Source organism: Gnatocerus cornutus, chromosome 4, assembly GCF_029298725.1.
Source record: "Gnatocerus cornutus isolate USDA-ARS CGAHR chromosome 4, icGnaCorn1.1, whole genome shotgun sequence".
Lineage (NCBI taxonomy): Eukaryota > Metazoa > Arthropoda > Insecta > Coleoptera > Tenebrionidae > Gnatocerus > Gnatocerus cornutus.
This window is the reverse complement of record NC_142236.1, coordinates 3,481,221-3,506,078: the sequence shown is the minus strand read 5'-3', so window position 1 is coordinate 3,506,078 and position 24,858 is coordinate 3,481,221. Positions and strand designations below refer to the sequence as shown.

At 43.1% G+C, this 24,858-nt stretch overlaps 3 protein-coding genes and 1 long non-coding RNA gene across 5 annotated transcripts; 2 read left to right on the top strand and 2 right to left on the bottom strand.

Moving 5' to 3' along the window:
• Window positions 1–175: 175 nt before the first annotated feature.
• Window positions 176–24,600, top strand: LOC148176060 (uncharacterized). 2 transcript variants are annotated; one of them, XR_015769892.1, is made up of 8 exons: window positions 176–267; window positions 541–815; window positions 868–950; window positions 1,051–1,102; window positions 1,156–1,232; window positions 23,472–23,726; window positions 23,784–23,928; window positions 24,209–24,600. It is a non-coding gene; the product is annotated as an uncharacterized LOC148176060 (long non-coding RNA). The 2 variants fall into 2 exon arrangements; XR_015769893.1 differs by lacking the exons at window positions 176–267; window positions 541–815; window positions 868–950; window positions 1,051–1,102; window positions 1,156–1,232 and adding an exon at window positions 22,573–22,657.
• Window positions 1,451–13,985, bottom strand: CrebA (Cyclic-AMP response element binding protein A). The gene is made up of 6 exons (XM_088034198.1): window positions 13,813–13,985; window positions 3,344–3,551; window positions 3,105–3,286; window positions 2,763–3,056; window positions 2,534–2,677; window positions 1,451–2,483 (listed from the first exon to the last, which is right to left on the bottom strand). Exons 1-6 carry the CDS (start codon window positions 13,882–13,884, stop codon window positions 2,277–2,279), a joined length of 1,107 nt encoding a protein of 368 aa, XP_087890324.1. The 5' UTR covers window positions 13,885–13,985; the 3' UTR covers window positions 1,451–2,276.
• Pi3K68D (phosphatidylinositol-4-phosphate 3-kinase catalytic subunit Pi3K68D) lies at window positions 15,033–22,649 on the bottom strand. The gene is made up of 18 exons (XM_088033700.1): window positions 22,502–22,649; window positions 22,230–22,455; window positions 21,990–22,185; window positions 21,172–21,847; window positions 20,904–21,124; window positions 20,760–20,859; window positions 20,516–20,715; window positions 20,341–20,470; window positions 20,091–20,301; window positions 19,871–20,041; window positions 19,381–19,833; window positions 18,587–19,338; window positions 18,385–18,540; window positions 18,030–18,337; window positions 17,539–17,981; window positions 15,795–15,991; window positions 15,509–15,747; window positions 15,033–15,464 (listed from the first exon to the last, which is right to left on the bottom strand). The coding sequence occupies exons 1-18, from the start codon at window positions 22,647–22,649 to the stop codon at window positions 15,288–15,290; spliced, it is 5,004 nt and encodes a 1,667-aa protein (XP_087889826.1). The 3' UTR covers window positions 15,033–15,287.
• Window positions 16,052–17,110, top strand: LOC148176062 (uncharacterized). The gene is made up of 2 exons (XM_088033701.1): window positions 16,052–16,205; window positions 16,251–17,110. Exons 1-2 carry the CDS (start codon window positions 16,097–16,099, stop codon window positions 17,108–17,110), a joined length of 969 nt encoding a protein of 322 aa, XP_087889827.1. The 5' UTR covers window positions 16,052–16,096.
• Window positions 24,601–24,858: the final 258 nt, after the last annotated feature.

Sequence of the window (24,858 nt, the reverse complement as noted above, 5' to 3'; positions counted from 1 at the left end):
TACCAAATGCTTTTCTAAATCAACTCGTATTTTTTCACAGTTCCAAAATGATCCTGCGAAATTTCTCCACCAAATCACAGTTGGTACCTCTGATTTCAGCCAACTGAGTTTGTTCAAAGTGATGTAAAGCCGGTGCAAAATGAGGATTTCGGGCTAGAATTTCTTCCTTTTACGTGATTTGTGCTGCATTGCGCCCCCACGTAGCCCTAAATGAAAGTGCGTAGAGTAGTTGGGACGTGGTTTCATCGCAGAGGCTGGAATTATAAGGTACTTTCAGTTTGTAACTAAAGTTCAATGAGTGGAGTTTTTATCACCCGCTTACCTCCCTGCGAGCCCTGCTTGTCTGTTTTGATAGTCTATAAAGTCATTTGGACGCGAATTTTACTTATCAAAGTGAAAATCTGGTGTAAAATGGTGGGTTGGTGGTTGTGATTGGTAGTACTGTCTAACTTACCTGCGATTGTTTTTGAAATGACGCATTTACGAAAATTGCGTTTTTTGTCGGAAAAAACTATTTTTAATGGTGTTTTTGTGTCCTAGAGGTGCAGTACACTATCAGGACTCCGAACATATCAAAATGAACAAGTCAAGGCAAGTTTGATTGTAATCAAGTACGTGCTCAGTTAGAGGTCGATTTGAAAATTTTCCCCATAAATGAAGCGAACATGTGTCTCTAAGTGGTCTTGGGATCATTTCTGGCCGTTTTTTTTCCTTCAGAACGACTGGAGAATGTTAAAATCAAGAAATTTTTTCCCTGGGATGCAGTGACTTTACCTGTTATGTTGGTACCGGCTTACCCAATGCCAGGATACGAGGTGCAGGTTAAAATTCTTGGTTTTGTGTTGTGTGATTATTGTATTTTTTTAGGAAAACTCTTAACTTTCCCACGGCGAAGGGATCAAAACTTGATGCTGCCATCTTGAAAATTCGATTTTTGCACAAGTTTTAAGGTTAGTTTGCTAAAGTTTCTGACGCCGAGGGAATAGAAAATTCTGTCTCTTGAATACTTTGATTTGATCTTAATCATATTTGACGTATTTTTATTTCCAGAAAACTCAGAGGACTGCAATGTTTACTGCAATGAACCAGTGTCGTCTACGAGGTAAAGTCTAAAATTTTTGCGCTTGTGCTCCATTATTTTGAATTTTTTTACAGGAGGCAGCCCCTTTCTGTTCATAACACCAGAAGTTTGATGGTACCCCACTTAAAAGGAGGATTATCAGATTTCCAAGGTTAGATCTCGATTTACTTTTCTCCTCTAAAAGACGCTTCCGACGAAATAAAAGCAAGGCCACTAGGCAGAAAGTTTTTCTGAATTTCTCGGTCGGAGGTGCCTATGATGGCGTTGGACGCGTTTCCTAAGTAAGACTCGCTTGAGACTGGCTTTGCATGTAGCACTGGATAGCTCGCTGAGCTCGCCAAAACTACTACTAGAATGAAACTCGTTGCGTTCATTGTACTATTTAATTCAATCAAAACGTTACAATAATAGACACTATTGGTACCCACAGTGCGATAAAAGCAAGACGATTTCATCACTAAACTGACAAAAAAGTTAAACCCCCCCGAAACGAGGAGTAAAATTGCACACAAAATAATGTGTTAAAACAAATTACATACAATTGCATGAATAAGGCACCTGCCTTTAAGACAATAAATATAAAATCATTTTTTAATAAAAAATGTTACTAAAAATAATGTCACTTAATTAATACAGTTTGGAACATTATGTTACACTTCGTTAACTCATACCTAAAACAGACGAGGAAACGTTAAGACTATAATTATAGTAAAACCCAAGATAATCTAGAAAGAAACTAAAATATATCTATCCATCCGTAACAATAATAATAGAATCTGAAAAAAGTAACATACTATATACATATAAATGCAACTTTCTGATCAGACATTTAAATAATTGCACATAATTTAGGCTAAATGGAACGGTATCAATTTAATTAGTCAGTCTGACGTATAAGTAAGCCTTATCTAAGTTTTATCTTAAAGTAAATAAGTTATGGTCCCGTATCAGCTCGAGAATATACAAAAATAGTGAAGAAAATTCGGACATGTAGCGTTAAGGCACACCTGACTTATATACAATAAGCTAATTAAGTACAACTTGCATCAACATCGTTATAAAAATATTTATATTTGAGCCGCACTATAATTATTCATACCTTTGGTTTCTGGAATGTTTAAAACGAAAGTTTTTTGCGTTGGAAGACTCGCTCCCCGATAGTTTGTACTGTAGACTCTCGTTTGTCATTTTTCGATTACTTCAATTGTTTGATTAATTGCGGGTGTGTTCGAGCGACGATAGCTTGCAATTTCTGTAACTGACTCAGGAGGTTGCTATTGGAGTCTTCGAGACTTTCGATTTTGCTTCGATAGTCGTTGTTTTCGGACACCAGCAACTCCACTTTGCGTTCGAGCTGGTCCATGTATTCTTTCTTTTTTCTTCGACTTTCTTGGGCTGAAATCTACGAGATTGCGTTACAAAAAAATCGTTTAAAATCAAACTCCGACTCACCTTGTTTTTGATTTTTCGTCGAATCTTCTTCAGAGACTTTTCTTCGGCTTTCGTTAGAGGTAGTCGCGTTGGGACTGGGTAACCTTCGGCGATTAACGTTCGTTTCTCTTCTTCGGTGAGGATCAGCGTCCCCGTCGAGCCCTTCTGCAAAAAACGGCGTTTGTGAGTCATGACCACATTGAGAGCCAATCGGAATCATCGTGACGACACTATCCGCCAATGAGCTTACCGGTTGGCTACTGATGAGGGGTGTGTGTATAGGCTGACGCGTGCTGGTGTGGTGGTTGAGTATAACCCTGTTCGTCGCGTTTTTCCGAACACTTGGAGACGGGGGCTGGGATATCGTCGCGTTGTCTTCACTGTCCTCGCTGCTGCTACACGACGGCGGCGTGGGGGGCAGATGAAAGCCGCTCCCGGGCTCAATTTTTATGTTTAATTTGGGAACTTGTAGCCTCTGAGGTATGATATTGTGTGGGGAACTGATGATGATGTTGCCTTGTTTTAAAACGGACTGGGTGGTTTTCTATAAATAAAAATTTAAGTGACTGGGGAGGTTGTGGGAGGATCGTACCATATCGACATCGAAGTGTAGCTCGCTGGTGTTCATGAAACTCGAATGGGGCGATGAGGGGCAGGAAGAGTGGGTGCTGTCGGTTTCGCTCAACGGCTCATCTTTTATCGTCACCGTGTCGTTCGTCAATCGTTCGCAGGCTTTGTTGAGCGGCATGGCGGGAAAGCATTCATCTTCCATTTCTACGGACGAAACGTCGGGATCATGGGTGGATACTATGATTAGAATTATGATTTTACCTTCTAGCTTGTTGTGGGAAATGGGGGAATCCGGTAACGAGTCTCCATCCGACGCCAAACTGTACGAATGTTCGGTTTTGATGGGTCGCGTGCCAAGCGCCGCGTCCGTCATCAGCCGGTCATGGATGATAACCCCAGGAAGGTCCTTCTCCATGTAGCTCCATTCAACATCACCGGAAGCGTTCAGACGTAACACTTCTTGCATCGTCTGAAAGTTAGACAACCAGTTAAACAAAATCTCGAGTCAACGATCTCGTATTCGCCACGCTTGTGACCATCGAAACCTTCACCTTGCCCTCGACTTCTACAATGTCAAAGAAATTGAGGGGGGCCTACGTATCGACAAGCGTCGAGGCCACAGTGCATGTTTCATGAAGACGTCGATCGATGATGCAGTGCATGAAATTTTAAGTACTTGATACAAAAATAACGATTTTGTGGTTTATGGTGGATTAAATTGCTTTATACATTTATGGCATTCCGCGTGGTCGTGGCTTGTTATCGCGTCCAAATTCAATGGATCGTAAAACGCTTTATTTAATAACAATCGATATTTCTGTTAAACAGAAGTGTACACCACTGTAAAAAATAATCATTACCGACGGTATATCGCAAAATAGCTTTTAGATTGTTTTGAATATTTCGCTAATGCTTTTGAAATGTTTAAAGCCACGATTACGACCTACATTTCAATAATGACACGATAAAACCGAGTTTTTTTAATCGCGAAAATTCTCTTCCTCCACGCGCTTTTCTCCTTTTGGTGGATGCGCCGTGACTCACCATTACCAAACAGTGCGTTGACATCGCCCGAATGCCGAATATTAATTAGAAAAACACGTCCGCACCCATTCAAATCCATCCGATGGGTTTTTTAAAGTCGTCCACAGGACGATAAACCCATCGGACGAGTAACATTCCCACACGGAACGGTCGCTTCGTGACTGAAAATCTCCAAAGAATTCATACAACGCGAAAGTTTTCGAGCATAAATTCAACGTTGCACAATGCCCACGACAAATTGCAAGGTCGATTCGTGGTGCGGGATGTTAAGTGGGTGTTAGAGCGACAAATGACAACGTGAGGATGATGCGGAAAATCGGAGGTTTAGATGCCGCGCCGTGGAAACACATAAACGGAACAATCGGGTGGGATATAACGGTGTCCGTGCATTTATTAGCGGCGTTTGTTACGTTGATTTGTATGTATATGGGTTTGGCGTCCCGCAGGGGGCGACTCGCGGCCAATCCTATTCCCAGCGACTGTATTTTCCCCAGGGGCCCGGTTTTGGACCAATTATATTCGCAGTTCAATACGAATTTTTATCGAGTTTTTGCCCCTCCGTCGCTGTAAATCTGCCGTTTCCACCTTCATCAATTCGCTCTAATTTTAGCCGGCGATAAAAGATAAGTTTACGATTCGTAACATTAATTTGCGCGGCAAGGGCGTAAAAATCACAATTAAACCCGGCGTGCAGCTGTTTTCCATAAACGACGAAAAAATATACAAACAAAATAATAAAGATAAAACTGTATGCACGTTATTCGCAAAAATGTGTGTAAATAAAGCGGAGATAAGATAGTACACATCCAACATTCGTGCGTAATTAATAGAATTGGTCCGCGAGCGGGTTCCTGCGGCACACCTCTCTAAACCACGTGACCCAATCTTAGAAAGTGGACCAGAATCGATTGTGCAGGAAGAGGGTCGTTTTACTCGAACGACTCTTTTGTCATAGTTAAAATCCGACGTCCGCATAGTTCCACAGCGGAACGAGTCGTCTAACTGTAAAGTTGCGGCGATTTATTGCCGTTAAGAACAATTAAACGCATTGTTGCTGCAGGAATCCACTTTTGGGGCTGAACGAGACGCCACTGGCCACTCCGGATCGATTTAGGGGAGACTGGGGTAGAATGATCCCTGTAAGGTCTTTAGCAACATTGCTACAAAACTTTTATATTGATAAATCTACCACTTAGGCAGGAGCTTTCTAAAATTTTGCACCATTTTCATTAAAATAAATTTTAAGTGCAAGACTGCAGAAGGATCATTTTACCCATGGACTAGAGGTAAAATGCCCTCGATTGGGGTAAAGTGATTCATTTTCATCGTACGGATGTGTTATGTTCAAAAAGTTTTATAAGGTAAGCAAAAGTTAGTGGAAACAGTGAATATATTTAAGCATTAAAGTAAAAACAAAATAAACCTAAATAACAAGAAGTAAAACAACAAAATAGACTTATTGAAGACATAATTAAATAATAAAAGAATTTTTTTTTTTGTAAAACAAAAAGTTTTTCTAATTTAAGATGTTTTTCATTCCGCCAAACAGAAATTGCAAGTGAATATATTTTTTTCTTGGTCTCCTCTTGCACATTAATCATAAGCTCATTTTGGCACATCTAATAATCCTCTTCTTTTGAAGAGTGAATATATTTTTTTCAACAAAAATTCATTCTAAAAAGATTCTTTCTCTTGTTTTTTATCACTCTCTTGTCAAATTTCATACAATTATTCATATTAGAGGTAAAATGCCTCACCTTAGATCGAACCAAGGAAAAACACAAATATCGCTGTAATTTTTTTGTAGGTTTAGCAACATATTTAATCGTTTCGTTGATAGATGGAACTAAGGGCAGTTTGGGAATCATAGGAAATCATTTTACCCCAGTCTCCCCTACATGTCGCCGCACGTCAAATCTAAAATCTTGTAAAGTCGGCCAAATCAATCAAGCACGGGGGTGGAATTCTCTGGATTCTTCGGGAGTCAGCAACCTGCAGGTTATGCACTATGGTTTTTCTTGTGGTGAGGAGAGGGGCGAGAGCAGCGCCCTGCGGCGCACCCGGTATGTAAAAACGCGTGGCTATGTAAACACGCGATGCGTAATACTCCTGGTTATTAGCGAAAAATTTCGTACGCACAAACAAGTTAGTCCTTGGCCCGGGTTCGTAATTCTTCGGATGTCAACAACCTGTATCTAGCTAGATGACCGCGCTTAACACCGGATGGTCACGGCCGCGGTACCATCGCGAATCCGACTTGAAAAATAGTCGCGAAAAAATCGTCCTTTCACAACGGCCGCTTGCAAGATGTGACGTGATTGTTCCAACCTTCCTGATGCAAGATTTTACCAATGATCTGTATGTTCCTCGAATCGTGATCAGTATCTTACATAATTCATTTATGCACGTCTGTAGAGATTCCCAGAATTGAGCCTAATTGAAAATGCAGGGTTTCCCCGCTGAGCCCCTCGAGTGGAATCCTGTTTGGTTGTAATTACTGAAATCAAGTTGGTGTTGAGAATTTCCATGGAAAGTCATCGCCAACTACTAAACATTCCAGACGAGCCTTGACCGCGAAGGTTTACGTGAAAATTTTAAGAGTACAGTTATGTAAACTAGTCATAAGATCGACGCGTTGGAAATGTTGACTGGTTTTTCGTTGCGACCATGTAGGAAGTGCTGCCGGGAGATAATGGCTCAATTGGAGTAGGCGTGGATGCTTTACCAAAGCAATTGTTCGTCGTATTGTCACGAGAATACACTCACAGAGGTGAAAGTTATCATTCGCTAATTCTAGTATTTAGGGTGTCTATTGTCACTAAAACCAAGGGATTCCCACGTTGCTCGGCTCGCTACGGCTCGTCATGAAATTTTCCTATACAATCAATTTCGCTCGTCTTATTAACCAATCAACCCAAACCGTAACGAAGCCCATTACTTTCACAACTGATCCGAATATTACGGCACAATATGTAAATGACAGTATTGTTTTAAATTATCTAAGATCCGCGTCCCCGGCGGTCCTTTATCTTGGCCCGCCTCCATTCCAGCGACCAATTTAAATACGCAGCGATGCCATTTATTGCCCAATTACCTATAGGTCGTTGCACCAGAAAAAGCGATGACAACAACGTAATTTGTTTGATTAACATTTTTCCAAAACAAACGCGCGTTAATTCTTCGATCAAACAACGCGTTTGAATTTCAAATGCGACGTTTCGACCGCAAAGTTCGAGAGGTGAACGGACCCGGCTTTTCTTAAAACACGATTAGATTCCATTGAGCGAAACGCTTTTCTAATGAACGCGCAATTATTCTTTAATTGTGGAATTACGAGTTTTTAATTTATCGCCACTAAAACTTAATGTCATCATTAGTTGGGAGAGTACCGCAGGGAGCTGATGGGGGTCCCTTGTTGTTTTTTGAGAAGTGGTGGAGTTCCCACGATGTGGGTCAAACCGCGCTTTGCTCGATTAGTAATCATTTATGAATGTAGGGGGGAAAGCGCGTTGTTTAGCCCTCAATGTCGCAATGTAAGGAGTCGTTCACACGTTCTTTTTCTCCCGCTGCCACTGGTTTAACTCGTGATATTCCAGTGACCTTTAATTTTTCCATATTGAGAATTATCTCATACTTTTACCGGCGTACGGATAAATTCCTTCTTCGAAGGTCGTACCAGCAGACTAGGAGTGACCTTTGCAACGGACAGATGAGAGGAAGTGTTGTGCAACTGTTTTTTTTTTCAATTTTATATTAAATAATGTTTTTTTTCGTCGTTTCCGGTCGTTGTCAACAAGGTCGGGTACGATCCGTACCTACGCCAATGGGTGAAAGGCTGAATTACGCCAACCTATAAATCCGCGGTACCAAGAAAGTAAAGGTCAATGGCTCCGCGTCGGCATGCAGAAAAACAGCAGAATTTCGATCCTGGATGGCAGAGGTACGACTTTCGGTACCGTCGAAGATCGTTATTACGCCGTAATCACCGGAAATCAGAAACAACATATTTCGCTACAACTTCCGTCATTTTTCGAATGAATCGTCGTTTTTCTAAAAATATCATCAAGGATGCTGGTGCGCGGATCGAAATTTTTTGCAAACAATACACAGTCGACCTTCCAGAGCCCGCTACTTTCTAATTCCTTTCCCCCTATAGCCGGTTTCACAACGGCCGACTTTCGGACACGGCACCCTTGATTGCTTTTCTAATTTCAACAATGCGAAATGTTATTAATGAGTTCGGAGGCCTTGCCATCAATGGAATGCGAGTACCGTTGGTCACGTGGTCATGAATGAGAAGAAAGACGGACGCCACTGATTCGGAGTTGCAAAAGAACTAGTTGCAAAGTAGGAAGTACGCTTGCTGTAAACAATAGAGCATTGTTTCCGTCTACTTCTTTACCACAGCTTTATTTTGTTTCCTCTCGTAATTTATATAGATGAGTTGCCATGTGGTCTTGTATTCGCACGAATTGAACACTGTCATTTGAACAGATTGAAGGAGTGACGTCATCTAATTCAATAACCACGTGCAGTTAGTGTTAGTGTTAGTCATGAAATGCAAGCAGCTGGCACATTAATGTAAAGTACGAACAAATTACTGTTAATCCCGTCAAGGCGGCTGGGGAAGCTAATTTTTTAACTCGAGTTGAGTTGTCGCAACCCGGTAGGACCATCTATAATTGGTCGAATATTAAGTACCTAGCTTCACGTGAATCGTCACTTGTCAATTCTGATTGAAGTATTTTAGAAAGCTAGTTTTAATCAAGCACAACATTTTTCTTCTAATTATATTGAAGCTTGAACAGCTACAAGTTATTTCCTAGTTTAAACTCAAAAGTGACAGTTTTGGAATGTCGCATGTGCATTGATCCGGCGCATCCGATTGATCCAATCCCATTTCTAGAATCATGAATATTAATAATGAACTTGCACCATCTGTTTGTTATCACTGCGGAAGTGCGAGGTTCCCTTTAAAAGTGGCACCCGTGGCCCCAAAAGCCTCCATTAAAATCGTATTACCGCGCGTCCTTTAAACCCATTATAAATTTCCCAGTTTAGCAAGCATAATAATCACAGGACGTATTTCGCAATGCAAAATAAATCGCACCAATTTCGCAACTTATCGAGCCGCATCTAACATCAACAGTTCCGTTCTTCTCCAAGCAAGCAGACAGGAAGAAGATGAAGATAGCGCCATAATCACAATATCCGTTTATATCCGGAAACAGAATGTCGATGCGAGAAAACAACTGAATTAGGCCAAAGCTGAGGTTTCTAACCTTTCATGCAAAGGTAGCAAAAATTTTTCCTTCGCCGCTCAGTCAAGTGTAATGAACTTTGACTTGTTTAGTCGGCGATTTTTCGGACGTTCCGTATATTATTCTTAGTCTCATTATTTAACCAACGGAAATAAGTTGAATGACCGTGTCTTTAACAGCAGGTTTCGCGATTAACAGGCTGTATTAGCAGCGATACACTAATTTGGAACGAAGAGGGGAACGCCACTGGTCGCCGCCGATACATTGATTTATTGAACGTCGTTAAATAAAGTAGGTGCCTTCTGGAATAATAGCGAGTAACAAGCTTTTTCCGGTTGGACAGGTAACAACCGGAAACTACTTTTTGACTGAAGGAAGTCGATAAGATTGCTTTAATTGGGAATCCGTGGCGCTTGTTATCTCCTATTGACGACAAGATAAGGAAACGGGTCATCTACACAGGGAAGAGGGCCGAAAGTGGGGCCTTGCGGGGCCCCCTTCACGGGAAGTAGAACTTTTTGCGACTTTAATTAGATATCCATTGCACTTGTTTTCTCTTTATTTGCGGAAAGGTAAAAAACGGGTTAAATTATACATACAGGGGAATAGAAGAGGGCCGAAAGTGGAGCCTTGCGGGACTCCCTCCATGGGAACTAGAACTTTTTGCGACTCTAATCGGATATCCGCGGCATTTGTTTTCTCTTTATTCACGGAACGATAAAGAAACGGGTCAACTAAACATATGGGAATAGAAGAGGGCCGAAAGTGGAGCCTTGCTGGGCTCCGTCCACGGGAATTTGAACTTTTTGCGACCTTAATTGGATATCTGCCGCACTTGTTTTCTTTTTATTCACGAGAAGATAAAGAAACGGGTCAACTATACCTACAGGGGAATAGAAGGGGATCAAAACTAGAGCCTTGCGGGTCTCCCTTTTTGCGACTTTAATTGGATATCTGCGACACTTGTCTTCTTTTTATTCACGAGAGGATAAAGAAACGGGTCAACTATACATGCAGGGGAATAGAAGAGGGCCGAAAGTGGAGCCTTGCGGGACTCCGTCTATGAGAAGTAGGACTTTTCCCGGCGGTATCTAAGTAAGCCAAGGCGAAAAAACGCTCTGGCTTCGTTATCTTTTTCACCTACAATAACAGTAAAGTGAAAATAACGCTGCCACAATCTCACCTAATTACCTTACACACTCTGACGTAACCAACGAAATTCCCCAGAGAGATAACCGCATAGTTTCCTATCAATTTTTCTACAAATTACGTCAAAAAATGTTGGGTTATGATAAAAAATGTCACCACGGTGCACCTATGCAAGTGAAAGCTGTTTTTTTTACTCCAGCGGCCATATTACTTATAATTAAAACCCAATCGGTTAAGTAATCATTCTTTTGTACCGACCACATTTCTGTATATCAAAGGTCAGATTGAATGTCAATTTAGAGCCGCGATTTCCCCTTTTTTTTAAACGTTTCCTGGTTTCGGGTTCCGGAAGCGTCCATATTTAACCGCCCGTAAAACATCCATAAACTCTAATTCGGGATTAACGAGCGATTTTGAAAGATTGTAGGTCCGGCAGCGATCGGGGTCAACGATACTGACTATAGATAGGTGAAATTCGCAAAAAAACGTGTTGATTTAAAAAGTCAATTACTGTGCAACTTTTTTTAGAATAGGATTAGAAAGTCTTTCCTTCGGTCGAAAATGGTTGACGTAAAAGGGTAAAACCAACGTAAATATCTGTGACTAATGTTTGCGGTTTTTATTTAGAAAAATAACGATGTTGTTATTGTAATTTTTGTGCAAACTTTATGGTAAAACCGCGACGGACACATATTTTCACGGATCTTTTCATTCAGAATTGTTATCAGTGTCTGATACTGATAAATATGATTTATTGGAGCTTTTAGATTACATTTTAGAAATGTGTACTAATGGATAACCTTTTATTCTCACTTTGTATTACTTTGTTGTGAAACGGTGTAAATACTCGGAAGGTGAGATAAATCAAGATAGCCGGATTTTGACTATCCAGTAGGCCTGTATTTTTCCTATAGTTGGTAGCGCTGTTTTATTGACATTTTGCGTTTAACGCTTCGCCGGTGTTTTTGCAGTTCGCCAACTAGATCATGTTTACCGATTTCTACTCTTCCTCGCCGCGTTATCTTTTTATCTTTAGCAATTCGAAATCGCAACTCCCATTTCGAAACGTCTTGATCGTGTCATGCACGATCTTAGATATAAAAGATATATGGAGAGCATTTGGAAAGTTGTCGGTGTGGGTGATGCAAGAAATATCACATGAACTGTGTTAAATCAATCAAGATAGGGTTTTATAGATACGAAAGTTGATCCGGATCTCAATCGATGAAAGTTGAACACTCACCCTGCGAATTGCGAGAAAAAAAAAGAGAGAAACACAATCTGTATTTTAATTAGTTCCATTCTCGTTAATTAGTTCAAGTCTACCAACTTCACGGTGTTAATTAGAGGTGCTTTTGGAAAATACCATTTTTCTTATTAAAAATCGATGGTGTATTGAAATGTCAAGGCCGCGAAATTTCCAGTGAAAACCATAAAAAAATCAGGTTTATTTTCGTTGTATTAAACTCAGTATCCTTGGGCGTTATCACCTGCGATAACGTCCGTTTATTGATTACGTAAAGCCCTCAAAAATCCAGTGAACGTGGGAGAGATCCGCGATGCCCCCCCGACCTCGATTCCCCGAAGAAATGCTTTTTCCCCGATCGCCTTTCTCTGCCTCCCCTCCGTCCGCCATCACCATCACTAACCAAAAAATCGCATTGATCGCGTCTGCGAATTTTTTTTTTTCACGCGCATAACTAACAGTAAACCGGTGTAAACGACCTTTACGTTATTCGAAGTGCCTTTCACGTCTTTGGGGACGGCGGCGTATTGTTTCCACCTGTTGCAGCAGCGGCGGGAGTTATGTAAGCCGACGTGACCTTGGCCGTGGCCGAATCGCGAGGGCATTATTGGGTCACGTGCGACAACGATGCGCTTCCCCTCCGGCGGCCATTAGGGCCCCGCCATCAAAACAAGTCGAGTCGTTTGTTTTTTACCGCGTCGACCAATCACCGATTTACATGTACGAGTTTTTCCATGGATTGAGTTGATTTATTCCGCTGGCCGGTTTGGTTATGTAACGCGAGGGGCGAACGCGATAACGCCGCGGTGATAACGCCCGAAAATCTAATGACCATAGGACGGTGTTCGGTGCATTTGGTTGCGATCGCCATAGCAACAACCAATAATCCGGACATCGATGGGTCATAAACAGTTTGATGTCTTATCGGTGATTGCGTAATCTTCACCTAGATTTTTTAATTGACTGATAAGGAGGGTTGAGTTTCACTTTCGTTGGACGTGTGCGATGCCCAAAATTTTGGCCTAGTGCTGCGAAGTGTGAATTATGACCTGATAAGACGCGATAGGAAAATACAGTCAAGTGTTTATGGATTAGACGAGCAAATATCGAACTGTAATCGGCGACATCCGTTTTATAACTCGCAGGTGGAAAATGAACGCGTGCGATTATTGGATTCGCTATCGAAGGATTAGCATCGAGCCACCAATGGAGCCCTGGGGGGAACTCCAAACAAACTGAAATTATTGCGGTGGGCGCTTGTGTTATCAATTTACTATAGAGAGATAGGAAGGGACCACGAACGGAACCCTGGGGAACTCCCTATATACACCGGAAACAACCGATCGATTTGTGATTGTTTAATAAACATGGAAACTATGCATTGTTACAATTGATTGACGCATAAATTCGATTATACCAACACCAACCTAAATCAAAATACCAAATTTGCTTAACCCATGGCTAATTAAAGAAAAAACGTGCCAATTTGTTGATAATAGCCTCCTAACGAGCCCATTACGACCACCCCATGGGACCCCATTACCATTGGTCGTTAGCCGGACCCCCCGTCACCCTTTCGCTAAGGACACCCAATTCGACAAGTCAAGGGCGCTTTTAATTACCGATAAAAATGAAAAAAATAACATCGTTGATGATTACAGAACCGTAAACAGCGAAAATATCCATTATAAGAGCGTAAAACTTGTTCAGAATGCGGGTGAATCGGTTTCACCGGGGAGAAAAGGGCGAACTTTCATTTTGACCGCATGACTGATTGTTTTTTATTTGAATTGAAGATGGGGATTTTGATTGGAGCCCGCATTTGGACCATGACCTAACTCAAAGGAAATTTATGACTAATTTTATGACCGGAATAAATCTATTATGACACCTTGAGGCGAAGAGTTAAGTGAGTCAACTCAAAATCACAATATTATGACTCGTAAATGTAGCTATATTGTTTTATGACTCGTCTAGGGTGCATTTATGACTCCTCACTTCGTGGTCATAAATAATTTTTTTTTACTCACTGGATCCAGTTCGGTCTCCCACAACTCCTTGAAGTCGTCGTGTGCCCCAATCAGCGCCGGAAAAGCCTCCATCGTTTCCTCAAAAATCCCGTTCCAAAAAAACCCAAAAGTTCAAAAATCCGTAACCACCAGTCACAGCACTCTTATTCCCATATGGTCATGACACAATCCCGTCACCGGGCAACACGAACACGCCCCCTTTTTTTGGTATCCTTCGAGTGCCCCGATTGTCCCAAATCGGGTGGGTTTGGTGGCGAAAATTCGTGGTTTTGGTAGGATACCGGCGCGAGTTCGTCACCGCACGGCGTGCAACTTGTTGATATCAACGCGAACTCTGGAAGGAGTTTGAAATGTGATGGTGAGCGAACACGGAGCGCCGGTGCGACGACGCAGCGACTTTGCGCAGTGGTGCTAATTGCTGACTTTTTCGAAACGCCGGGGGACGGATACGCGAAGTGGTTTGATGACTTTCAGGCTGATGTCAAGGTTGGGGGGGATTTTTGGGGGGAAATTCGCCGGGAAAATAAAAAACGAAAAGGAAAACAACAATTTAAAGTTACGTCGTTAAAAAAAAGGCTCTTATTATCACCATTATTATTATTAGTCGAAGATATGCATGCATAAATGGACGCGCCGTTCTTATCATCTTATCAAAAATATTAATAATGACTTTACTTCACTGCTGTGTTATCGCAGAATTTGTCATTCGACGAATTTGTTGTCGTGCATTACGGAAACTTTTCTTCCATGTAATTTAAATATTTACATACAGATCGCCACAACAATTCCGAAAATTTAAAACGTCTTCTTTTGCGAATTATTTTTCGTCCCATTTCAAATTTTAAGGTCATAAAACTAACTCCTTTAATCCGTTTCCGTTCTTTTTACTTTTATGACATAATTTCATTACTTTATTGACTGATATGATTCATGGACAATATTTTTTAGTAGTCGGGAATATCCGGCGAGAGATAATTTCGATTTGAACCTCTGCCCTCGCCGTTTTGGCTGTAAGCAATTTGTTATCTTATCATTGGCAAATGTTGCGGATTCAAAAATTGATGGTATTTTGCCCACGCTTGGTATTTTCACGGTATCATTGACCCTCCAGAGTTTAAAAGCTTGGAGCAAATCAATTGATGTCAACCTTGACCTAAAGCGTCAAGTGATGTCATTTTGTTCGAGATTTGCATAAATTGAACCAATCGGGAGAGTAAAAATTTTAAATATGAAACATGTATATTGTAGACAAAATTACAAAAGACATAAATGCATCGTAAACATGATATGATCAGTTAACACATATCTGGAATGCTGAATATGTATCGTGATTATAGATTTATAGCTTTGGTATGAATACAACCAATTATCGCTACCAATAAATAATGACTAAAAGCGAATAAATAAAACGTGGTTAGTATGACAAGCAGAAGAAGAGCACCATTTCAATCACAATATCGTCGAGAAAACAACTGCTATCTGCTGACGTTGACCAGAGGGTACCACTCGGTGCTTTCTTTGGTTAGATCGAAGTTGCAGAGATGCAACTCCACGCCGCCTAAGAACTCGTTTTCTTGGAGAGGGTCGTAGTTCCAAACCGTAGCTTGGAGGTACTTTTCTTGTATCACATCTTTCGACATGCGGTACTCCAACTGGAACCAACTCTTAGCTACAACCTTTCTTCTGGTTTACTCACCATTTCCACGAAACTGGGATGACAATTCTTCCTCACGACTTTGGTCTTCCTCTTTGTTTCCTTCGTGGTGTCTGGTTTGAGGTATACTTTAACGTACGTCGAAGGCTCTTGACCATTGGTCAAAAGTGGAAGATCCCGAACGTGGTAGATCATGACTCTGAAAACACCTTTGGAGAACTGGAAGGACAGCTTGAGCTGTCCCTTGAGGCGACCGGCTTCATTCTTTAAACCTTTGCGATCTGAAAGAATATGTAAGAGGTCGTACCACAAGGAACTGTAGTCGTACCTTTTCCTTTGCGTGTGTAGTCTTCCGGATGCTGTTGGTCCCGCAACAACGGATGAAAGAACGTGTAGACTAAGTCAGAGTGACCGATCTCATCGGCGCATTGGAACAAAGACGTGACAAAAGCGCTCACTTCTTGGTACCTCTTCTCGGCCACTTGCTTGATGTTGGATCTCCCCACATGAAGACCAGTAGTCAAACTAGACAACACTTGACGATTAATCGCAAATTCCGTTATTGTTTTATCTGCTGATAATTTGGAGATAATAACAAAACACTGCAGTCGCTCGAGGAATCCGATCAAAATGGGGCTGTTGGGCGGTTTCAAAGGCAAACTCATCGGAAAGAGACGGAAAGAAAAGACAAACAATCACGTGGTGTGTGTTAAATTCAACACCTTCTCCGAGTTTGACAGTAAGTAGCTTGAATTTGAGTTAAGTAGTGAGTTGGGTGTTGAAGGTGAACCCTCGACGAGCAACGGCGGGATTGTACGCAACGACGTCCTCAAGGAGCGACGGACGCCTTCGGAGATCAAAGCCTTTTTCGAGACTGTCAAGACAAAACCGGTGCAGCCTGTGAAAGATCAAGACACAGGTGAGGTTCGGTCAGAGTCCCCCAGGAGGGCACCGGAAGCTCCAAAGAGGCAACCCGAGCTTCCAAAAGTACCACCGGAGCTCCCAAAGACAGGTCCGCCGGCGGTTCCAAAGAGGAGGCCTCCAGAGCCTCCAAAGAAGGAACCAGAGCCAGACGATGGGAACTTCGAGATCCACGTCGCCCAAACCCGCAATTTCGAGTCGCCTTCACCATCCCCACAGGCTGTTAGATCTGTGGTGACCACCAACACGCTACAGTTTCCTCTGTCTAGCGATTCTGAGGAAGACGAGGATAAGAATCAAGTCCACGTGGTCGAAGAGCCTCTAGAGGATGTGAGGCCTGTAGTGACTACAAAGACTCTACAGTTCCTTTTAGCTAGTGATTCCGATGACGAAGTGCACGAGGAGACGACTGTAACATCACCAAAAGATGTGGTAACGACCAACTCGATACAATTTCCACTGCCCAGCGACTCAGACTCTGACGACGGTAACTTTAAGATACACATTGCTCAAAATCGCAATGTTGAGCCACCTGAATATAGCCAAAGTGAAGAAGAATCGGAAGAAGAAGAAGCAATTAGTCCCGTGCATTACAGCAGTCAGGCCACGAGCATATTCTTCGGTGAAGAAGAAGAAGAACCAACGGTGACGCGTCCTCGAAACATTGTCTTTCACGAAGATGAAGATGACGAGGATTCCGATGGGAGTAGTGCGAGTGCTTAATTTAGAACTGTATTGTTTTTTTTATTACATGATTTCTTATCAATTGGTTTGTTTTGTAATTAACTCATTGAGATGTCAAGTATGGTAATCATGCGATTAGGATTTGGCAAAACGTTCCACGATATAATCAGTCGTTTTTGCGAAATTTGGGATTTTCAGTGGATTTAGATAAAGGAGAGCCTACCACTTTATACGGTGATTTTAGTTTTACCCTAAAAATAACGGCGCGGAATTTGAAAGGGTAGAAAAACGGCAACCTTGAGCACTACTTTTATCGTCAAAACCGTCTTGAAATAAACACGCGGCGATAAGATACCGATCGTAATAAAATTCCTCGAAGCGTAAAGTGGTTCTTGTTAATATCTTAAGTACTTATAAAAAATTATTACGTGATTTTCCTTATCAATTCCAAAACAATTCTCACTCACCTATGCAACTTGGCCAATGGGAAATATATGCACAACTTCTGATGCAACTCGCAGAACTCTTTGTACGTCCTGTGTATCTCCATGTAGTCGCCTCTTCTGTCGCTCTCCCGTGTTATCCTCAAGACGTACACGTAGTACTTGTCAGGGTCGTACCGCTTCTTGTAACAAACAACTTGTACATGTACCAACTTCCCATCCGTCGCCATGCTGTATCTCTTCGGTACAAACGACAATAAAGAGCCTTCATCGTGGTCGCTGCCGAACTTCATCTGCGCCAAGTTGTGCAAGAAGAAATTAAATTGAGTAAACCATGATTTCAGGGAGCTTTCGATGAGCCGCGCGAAGTAAGCGGCAGCTTCCGGATTCGACATGTTGGGCAGCAGGGCTTTGTGCAGATACGCCACGGATTCGGGGGTCATGCCACAGATACCTGAAGACGCCATCTGGAACTAAAGGTAAGAGAAAACCGCGCGACACAACGTGGTCTTTACCAGAGTGAAGAGATAGAGGAATAGATTCGTGTTGTCTCTGATGATGTTGAACGCTTGGCAACAGAGATCCACGAACTTGTGGAATTTCTCTGAAGGGCGATCACCACCGTTGATCACGTAGGCCATGTCGGAGGTTAGGACGAAGGGCGCGCGGTCTCTTTTAAAGTTTCCGAACATTTGAGCGTCGCCCAGGAACTTCCCGAAGTCGATGTGGAACAAGTGGCCGGAAGTCTTCAGCATGATGTTGTCGTTGTGTCGGTCGCAGATTCCCAAGATGTACGTCACCACGCAGTAGCCAGCACACGATGCTAAAAACGACACTTGAAGAGAACTAGAAATGAACGAAAAACCTCACCGGTGAAGTTCTCCACGGCTCTTTGGTACTCGAGCTCCGAGGGGTTGTGCTTGGCCAGCCACCCCGCGATGGGTTTGTCCTTGAAAGACCCCGTCAATCCGTGCTCGACTTGGATTTTTCGCAAGGTTTCCGCGTTGGTCACCATCTCGATCATCCCTTAAAACGTCGCAATTATCTTCATTCCTTCACCTCCACTCCTTACCTTTCTTTTTCCCTGTGGGTACACACACGAACGACACTATCTTCAGATCCAACCCCTTATTTAACCATAATTTGTCCATCAATCGCACCATCTGCAGCGTCAACATGTCCTGTTGAAGATCATCCCCAACCTTGTAAATCGCGGAGATGACAGCCCCCCTCGGATCCAGGAAACTAATCTTCAGCGGTAGCGTAAACGAAGGGAAATAGAAGCTCGATTTGATTTGTACCCCCGAGACTTTAAGAGTGGGTGATAGAGGCAGACTGGTGGGGTTTTCCAGGAGGTTACTATCGACGACTCTTAAACGAGTGTGGAGGATGTTGGTTCGTTGCGACTCTTTCGTTTTTTTCACGCTTTCGGCGATGTCGTTTAGATCTTTGACGAGGAGCTGTTGGGATAAGAAACAGGTTCGCAGCGCCTCCCCGCAGATGGCGAGGAGAGCGCGCAACATGAGCCTGAGACGCCGGTGATGGCGCACTTCGCTAATGGTGACTTCTTCTCGTTCGGACAACTCGGCGAAGGCGTTCTGCGGGTTACAACCAGGGAGGGCGTGGCTCAAGAGCCAGAATAAGTGGTGGGCGAAACGAGGGGAGCAGAGAGCGCGGTCGAGGAGGAACTGCGCTAGCGGGGAATTCTCGTAGGTTTCGTGTCGAAGAGCGACCACGAGCTGGGGGATGTAGTCGATGAGGGCGTCCGTGGAGATGTTGCTAATCCAGCGGATCGCCATCTTCCGGACTTCAAGATCTGGAAATCTAAGAAAAAGGATAGTACCCAACTTTCGGAGACGATCTTACGTTGGTAAGAGGAGTTGAAGGGCTTCTATGGGTTGTAATTGACTCCAAGCATGCAGCATCCCATGTAAGTCAGGCAAACACGCGTAGTCCCAGCTGTGGGCGGCCAGGAGAACCTTTGGAAGAGCTTTGGGGATGTTGTACAAATAGTGACGTTTCTCCCACAGCACCTCCCGGATTTCCGGTGCCAACTTGTACAACATATCCTGTTCGCAGATCTCGATGAGTTGTTGTTGCATTGACTGGTCCAAGCTGTGGAAGTCCCCCCGAACCACGCTCTTGGTCAAATCGGGGGGAACTTTCGGGAACTCCACCTTGGAGGTTAATCCCGCGATCTGTATGTCCATCATGGGGTGATCTGGAACGGGATGAGTCCCGGAAGCTGGAGGAGCTCCATGCAAGAACTGCGTCTCCGGGGGCCAGATAGACAGAATGACGTTGCCAGGAACCAAAACTCTATTTCAACGTCTTTAGGGGTTCACTTCGTACTCACCCTTCGTAGTTGAAGAACTGCACCGATGCCCACCCGATCTCAGTCTGGGTGTATTTTGGTTCGTTCTCCTTCTCGTTGCCATCCGCCGCCTCCAGAGTACGTCCATAGATCACAAGTTTCAGTCTTGATTCTCTCGCTAACGAACAAATTGGCACGTCGTCCATTTGGAACCTGCAGAAGACGAGCCTCAAGAAACAACTCCAGGTCTCGTTAATCTTACCAGTGGTCAAAGATTATCCTCGCGGGCCATAAATGGTCTTTTTCAGTCTTAATACACAATGAGGAGAGAACCGGATGACCGATCGGCCTCATTCCGTGGTAAATCTGCGCGGCGACGATGAAAGAGTCGTGCTTCCATTCAACAGGGGGGCGGTAGATGGCGCAGATCCGTATCAGCAACGAATCCGGGATGTCCGTGACGTATTTGGAAGCTACTTGAATGAATGACTTCCATGCTGGTATCTACTTACTGTGCTCCAGAGGCGATTTCTTCACCTGGAAATCGACTTTGAACGACTGGGAGTACATCTGGATCAAATCCTGGATGGCCAAACGAATCCTGTTGCAGATACTCGAAATCGTCTCGACGAAAGTCGCGTTCTGAAGACACAGAATGACGAGGAGAAGACACTGAGGGCGACTTACCTCTCGGTAGGGAAGGAAGGTTTTGGAGACGCGCTGGAGCTCCTCCACGGCTTGGGTCAAATCGAGAGTGCACAGATTTCCCATTAGATTAATAACGCACTTGACTGACTGCACCACTTTGAGGGGTTGCAGGCCTTGGTTAGCCGCCTCCATTTGGGTGGACGCCTCCTCGAGCTTCTTCATCTCGTTCTCGACGGTTTCTGCGAAGAAGATGTCAGTACGAATTGGGAAAACTCTCACTCACCTAAAAGAATCACGAGGTTGTCGTACGAGATGTGGATGGTGGTGTCGTTGGGGATGACGTCCTCGAAAGTGAGGTCTTTGTCCCGGTTGTCATCCTGGAGCTACAAGCGAAGTTATACATAGTGTTGGGAAAACGGTAACTTACAGTTCTAGCGAGTGATTTGTCGACTTTGGAGTCGGGAATCAACGTCAAGAGGACGTCTTCTTCGAGCTTGATGCAGTTGTGGACGTACTCGTAGTCGGAGAGGAGGGTCGTGGGGGCGAAATACTCGTTGCAACCCCACACCTGGAGCGTGTACTTGTCTTTAGATGGCGCCTCCAAGTCGCACGTGAGCTGCAGAGTCACATGTTCGACGCTACAAGTCACTGAAAGAAGAAAGACAGTGTGGGGGGCAATCTGGTGGCAATCTTACCATCACAGGTGAAATTGACCGGTTTCGTTAGATCAGCTCCCTCAAAGTCTGGATAAACGCACAATTTGATGCTGGTGTCCTCCCTGTACTGGTAATTCACCAAGGGGCTGATCACCAACCCCATGTTGGTGTTGGGGTCTCTGTAATTATACCGCCCCCGGACCTCCTTCACCATTAGATAGAACGCTTTCAAGTCCGAATCCCTCACCGCCTCCGCCTCACTAACTCTCACCACGGAATTCAACAACTGTAATTTCCCACTCATTTTCCTTACGATGTGTTCGCGTGGAGGCACCGGGGGCGGCGACTGAGGGGTGTTTTCTGATTTCACCACCGCGGCGTACAGAGGATCCGACAGACTGTTGTTTCCAGAACCTGTGTAGATGTCGTATGGGTCGTAGTCGTCGTAGATGCTGCCACAAACAGAAGCGCAATCATCTAGACATTCAGGACTGATGGTGCGAAGGGTGGAGGCGGCCTCGGCGGCGGACAAAATCGGATCGAACTCTTTGAGAATACTAACACGAACGCTGCTTGTGTCTTCGATCTGAGCCAAGTCGATGAGGTCGGAGGCGGCTCTCACTTGCGGCGGGTGGCGGAGTTGAACGGAGCGACTCGACGGGAGAATAAGCGGTGGCGGCGTGCGACGTTGGTTTTTCGGCGGTAACGCAGGAGCCTGGTAAGGAAACAATCGCGTTATCTTATCGGCTAATTATCGAACAATGTGGAGGCGAGATAAACAACTGGGACTGGTTTCATGGTCGCCACACCACAACGTCGATTTTCAAAAGTAAATTGGTAGCCCTGCTCAAACTCACCACAGTTCTGTTCAAGTTGGGGGTTGGGAAAACTGGCGATTGTACCCTCACGACCGCCCCCGGGCTATAATTCCCGTTGTTCGCCGAACGAAACCACAACTGTTGAGCGGGGGCGAAGGCGTTGCTCATGTAGGGTTGATACCCGAATTGCATCGTCATCGTCGGACTGGGAAAACTCACACTGTTGTTGCTGTAACTTGAAAGAAAAAGTTAAGCCTCCAGAGCCACCCCGCGTCTCACTTTTGTCGATTACAGAGCTCTATAATATTATCCGTGTTGCTTGGAGGGTTGGCGAACGAAATAAGATCCGGGGAGTCATCGCTTGTCGAGTTCTTCCGACTGTTTTGCGGCGGGGGCGCCAGTAAGGAACTCGCATGGTTCCCTGAAGACGGCCCTGGTCGCGGGCGAGGATTACTCTGTTGTTTGAGCACCGAGTCCGTCTCTGTCATCGACGACGTCCTCGCGACTAAAACACACTTTAGGGGGATTTTTTTGACATTGATTTGACTAACCTGAGACGTTTTTGTTCTTTCCAGCATTGAGTTCCTGGAGGCGTTTGTTTTTGAACTGCTCCAACGCGAGGGATTCCAGACTGAGGGCCTGGGCGCGTTCGAGCTCTTCCTGGTACTGTCTTTCATAATCGCTGATCTCTTTCGCCATTTCTACGCGTAAGTGTTGAAAGCAGCTGACTTCAAATCATTGCGTTATCTGGTCTTCAGAGATAATGCGTTTATAAACAAAATTCGTGACATTGCATAAACAAATTGATTTGTTATTAACAAAGTTATGTAAACGGGGAACTTACTGTAATTATGAAAGGTTCTAGAAGTTTGGTTAGGCGAGATTCTTTGACATTTTTAGGTTGGGAGAGCTGAATTTTGCGTTAATTGTACAATTATTGGTGTAGAAAACAAAACTTGGAGAACATAACCTCGGAATTAATGAGTATGTGTCAATGTCAAGTTGGACGTTGACGTTTGGCGGTTTCCATACAGATCGCATTCCATAATAGTTTTTTTGTGTTGACTCAAAATAATTTGCTAACAAAGCTTGTAATTACTTTAGCTCTCGTCATTTAGGTAATTGAAGTTTTTACAATTTATGTTTGTCAAATTGGAAGGGAAATTTGAGCTAAAATTTGTCAATTTCAAGTTATTGCTACTCGACAATTTAAATTTCCCTCCATTTTTACATATTCCACTTGACTTATGGTCGGCGAGAAATACTTGGTTATGATTGGTTGTTTCGAGGTCACAGAAATTACTGTTTAATTGGTTGCCTACAGTTGAATTGTTAGGCGCACTAAAATTTTCATTAATTTATGTTTTCAAGGAGTTGGCATGCACTTACAGAAAGTCATTTAAAGCTAATTTCAAAATTTGGTAATTAGGAAGTGACGAATTCTATACTTGTTGTTTTGTCATGTATTTGTAACAAATTTTCGCCGCAATTTTCGAAAATTCTGAAACGTTTTGATTGCAGGTAAAACCAAAAGACGAAAATATAAGGCAGATGAAGAATTTTCTAAGTTACCAGTTGGAGACACGTCTGTAAACCCTGCTGACGATTTTTGATGTGTGGAATGATTTTGGGAGTTCAACTGGACTTTAGGATAACATGGATCCAAAAATAGAAAGAAGTTTCGAGAAAAGCGAATGACTTGAAGCTTCCACTGGTAGTGTCAGACATCCATTCTTCTGTACTTAGTGGACAGTTGGCAGTAAATTTGATGATATGGTAATTAAGCATAAAATTGAACACAGATTCAGCTAACTTCTATTTTTACCATTTCAGTGTTTTGAAAATGTCATCTCGTCAAATCTCGACGCGTTTTGGTTTCCTAGATGCATTTGGGATCGTGGATGTGGAATGTGGATCATTTTTACAACGACGTCGGCTTATACAAGAATTCAAGATAAATCGTTTAATTGTTATTTGGGTAATCACAGTTTCTCAACTTTGATTTGACAAACCAGAAAGGGATGAGCTAAGATTTGTACAAGTTTTTAGTTCTACATAGTTTGAACTTCGCTCCATTTTGTTCAAATTCCACTTAACTTTAAATAGGTTTAAACAGCACTTGCTTCTGATTGGTTGCTTCAAGGCTAGAAAACTTACAAAATGAAATGTATAATTGGTTGCCTATATTTTAAAGTAGAACGCACTTTTTAAACTCGAATTTTTATCAATTTTTTACTAATGCTTGAATGTGCTTTCAGAAGGGAAGATGATACTGAAGAGATCATTCGATTTCCTTCGAAGCTCGCTCACCTCATGATAAAGTACAAGATCAGAAAGAAGGATGAAGACTCCGAGCTCAAGATCTTCACGAGAATGTGAGGCGAAAGATCAACACGTTCACCTCTTAAGACGTCGTCAACAATCTGAAGCCGACACCCAAAAAGAGAGCCTGGTGAAGTAAGCACTGCGTGGAGACTTTGAAAGTTCAACTTCAGACCTTCCTGAAGAAACACTACTCCGTGGATTTCCGAGCACGTGGAGCGGACGAACGAACGCACCTAAAGTGGGAGAGCTTGTGGTGTTTGTTAGCTTGATTAAGTGTACATAACATTGTAGAGTTATGCATTGTTTAATAAACTATTATATTTCGTAGCTTTTGTTTTGACTCTATGAAATCAAACGCAAAGTGGAGAAAGAATGTAGAGAACGAAAATAAAGGCACTAATAATGACAATTTTGTTTTATATTTTCTCGTCAAAATATTTTGTGGTTAGGCAACCAATAATACACCAAAGTATTCTTGACCTTTACCTTTAATCATTACCGGTATTCTAGGCAAGCAATAATACACTATATCAGATGTGTAACAGGACCGGCTCCAGCTCCTCTATCGATTGCCATTTTCAGA

What these genes read in the sequence shown, in the direction of transcription:
- CrebA (XM_088034198.1), bottom strand. Translation starts at nt 13,884, where the DNA reads ATGGAGGCTTTTCCGGCGCTGATTGGGGCACACGACGACTTCAAGGAG. An exon ending in TTCCCACAACAAGCTAGAAG is followed by an intron (nt 3,287 to 3,343) that starts GTAAAATCATAA and finishes TTTCGTCCGTAG; the next exon opens with AAATGGAAGATGAATGCTTT. An exon ending in TACACTTCGATGTCGATATG is followed by an intron (nt 3,057 to 3,104) that starts GTACGATCCTCC and finishes TTTTATTTATAG; the next exon opens with AAAACCACCCAGTCCGTTTT.
- LOC148176062 (XM_088033701.1), top strand. Translation starts at nt 16,097, where the DNA reads ATGGGGCTGTTGGGCGGTTTCAAAGGCAAACTCATCGGAAAGAGACGG. An exon ending in CACCTTCTCCGAGTTTGACA is followed by an intron (nt 16,206 to 16,250) that starts GTAAGTAGCTTG and finishes TGGGTGTTGAAG; the next exon opens with GTGAACCCTCGACGAGCAAC.
- Pi3K68D (XM_088033700.1), bottom strand. Translation starts at nt 22,649, where the DNA reads ATGGCGAAAGAGATCAGCGATTATGAAAGACAGTACCAGGAAGAGCTC. An exon ending in ACAAATCACTCGCTAGAACT is followed by an intron (nt 20,860 to 20,903) that starts GTAAGTTACCGT and finishes CTTCGCTTGTAG; the next exon opens with CTCCAGGATGACAACCGGGA. An exon ending in CCATTGGCCAAGTTGCATAG is followed by an intron (nt 15,992 to 17,538) that starts GTGAGTGAGAAT and finishes AGTGTTGTCTAG; the next exon opens with TTTGACTACTGGTCTTCATG.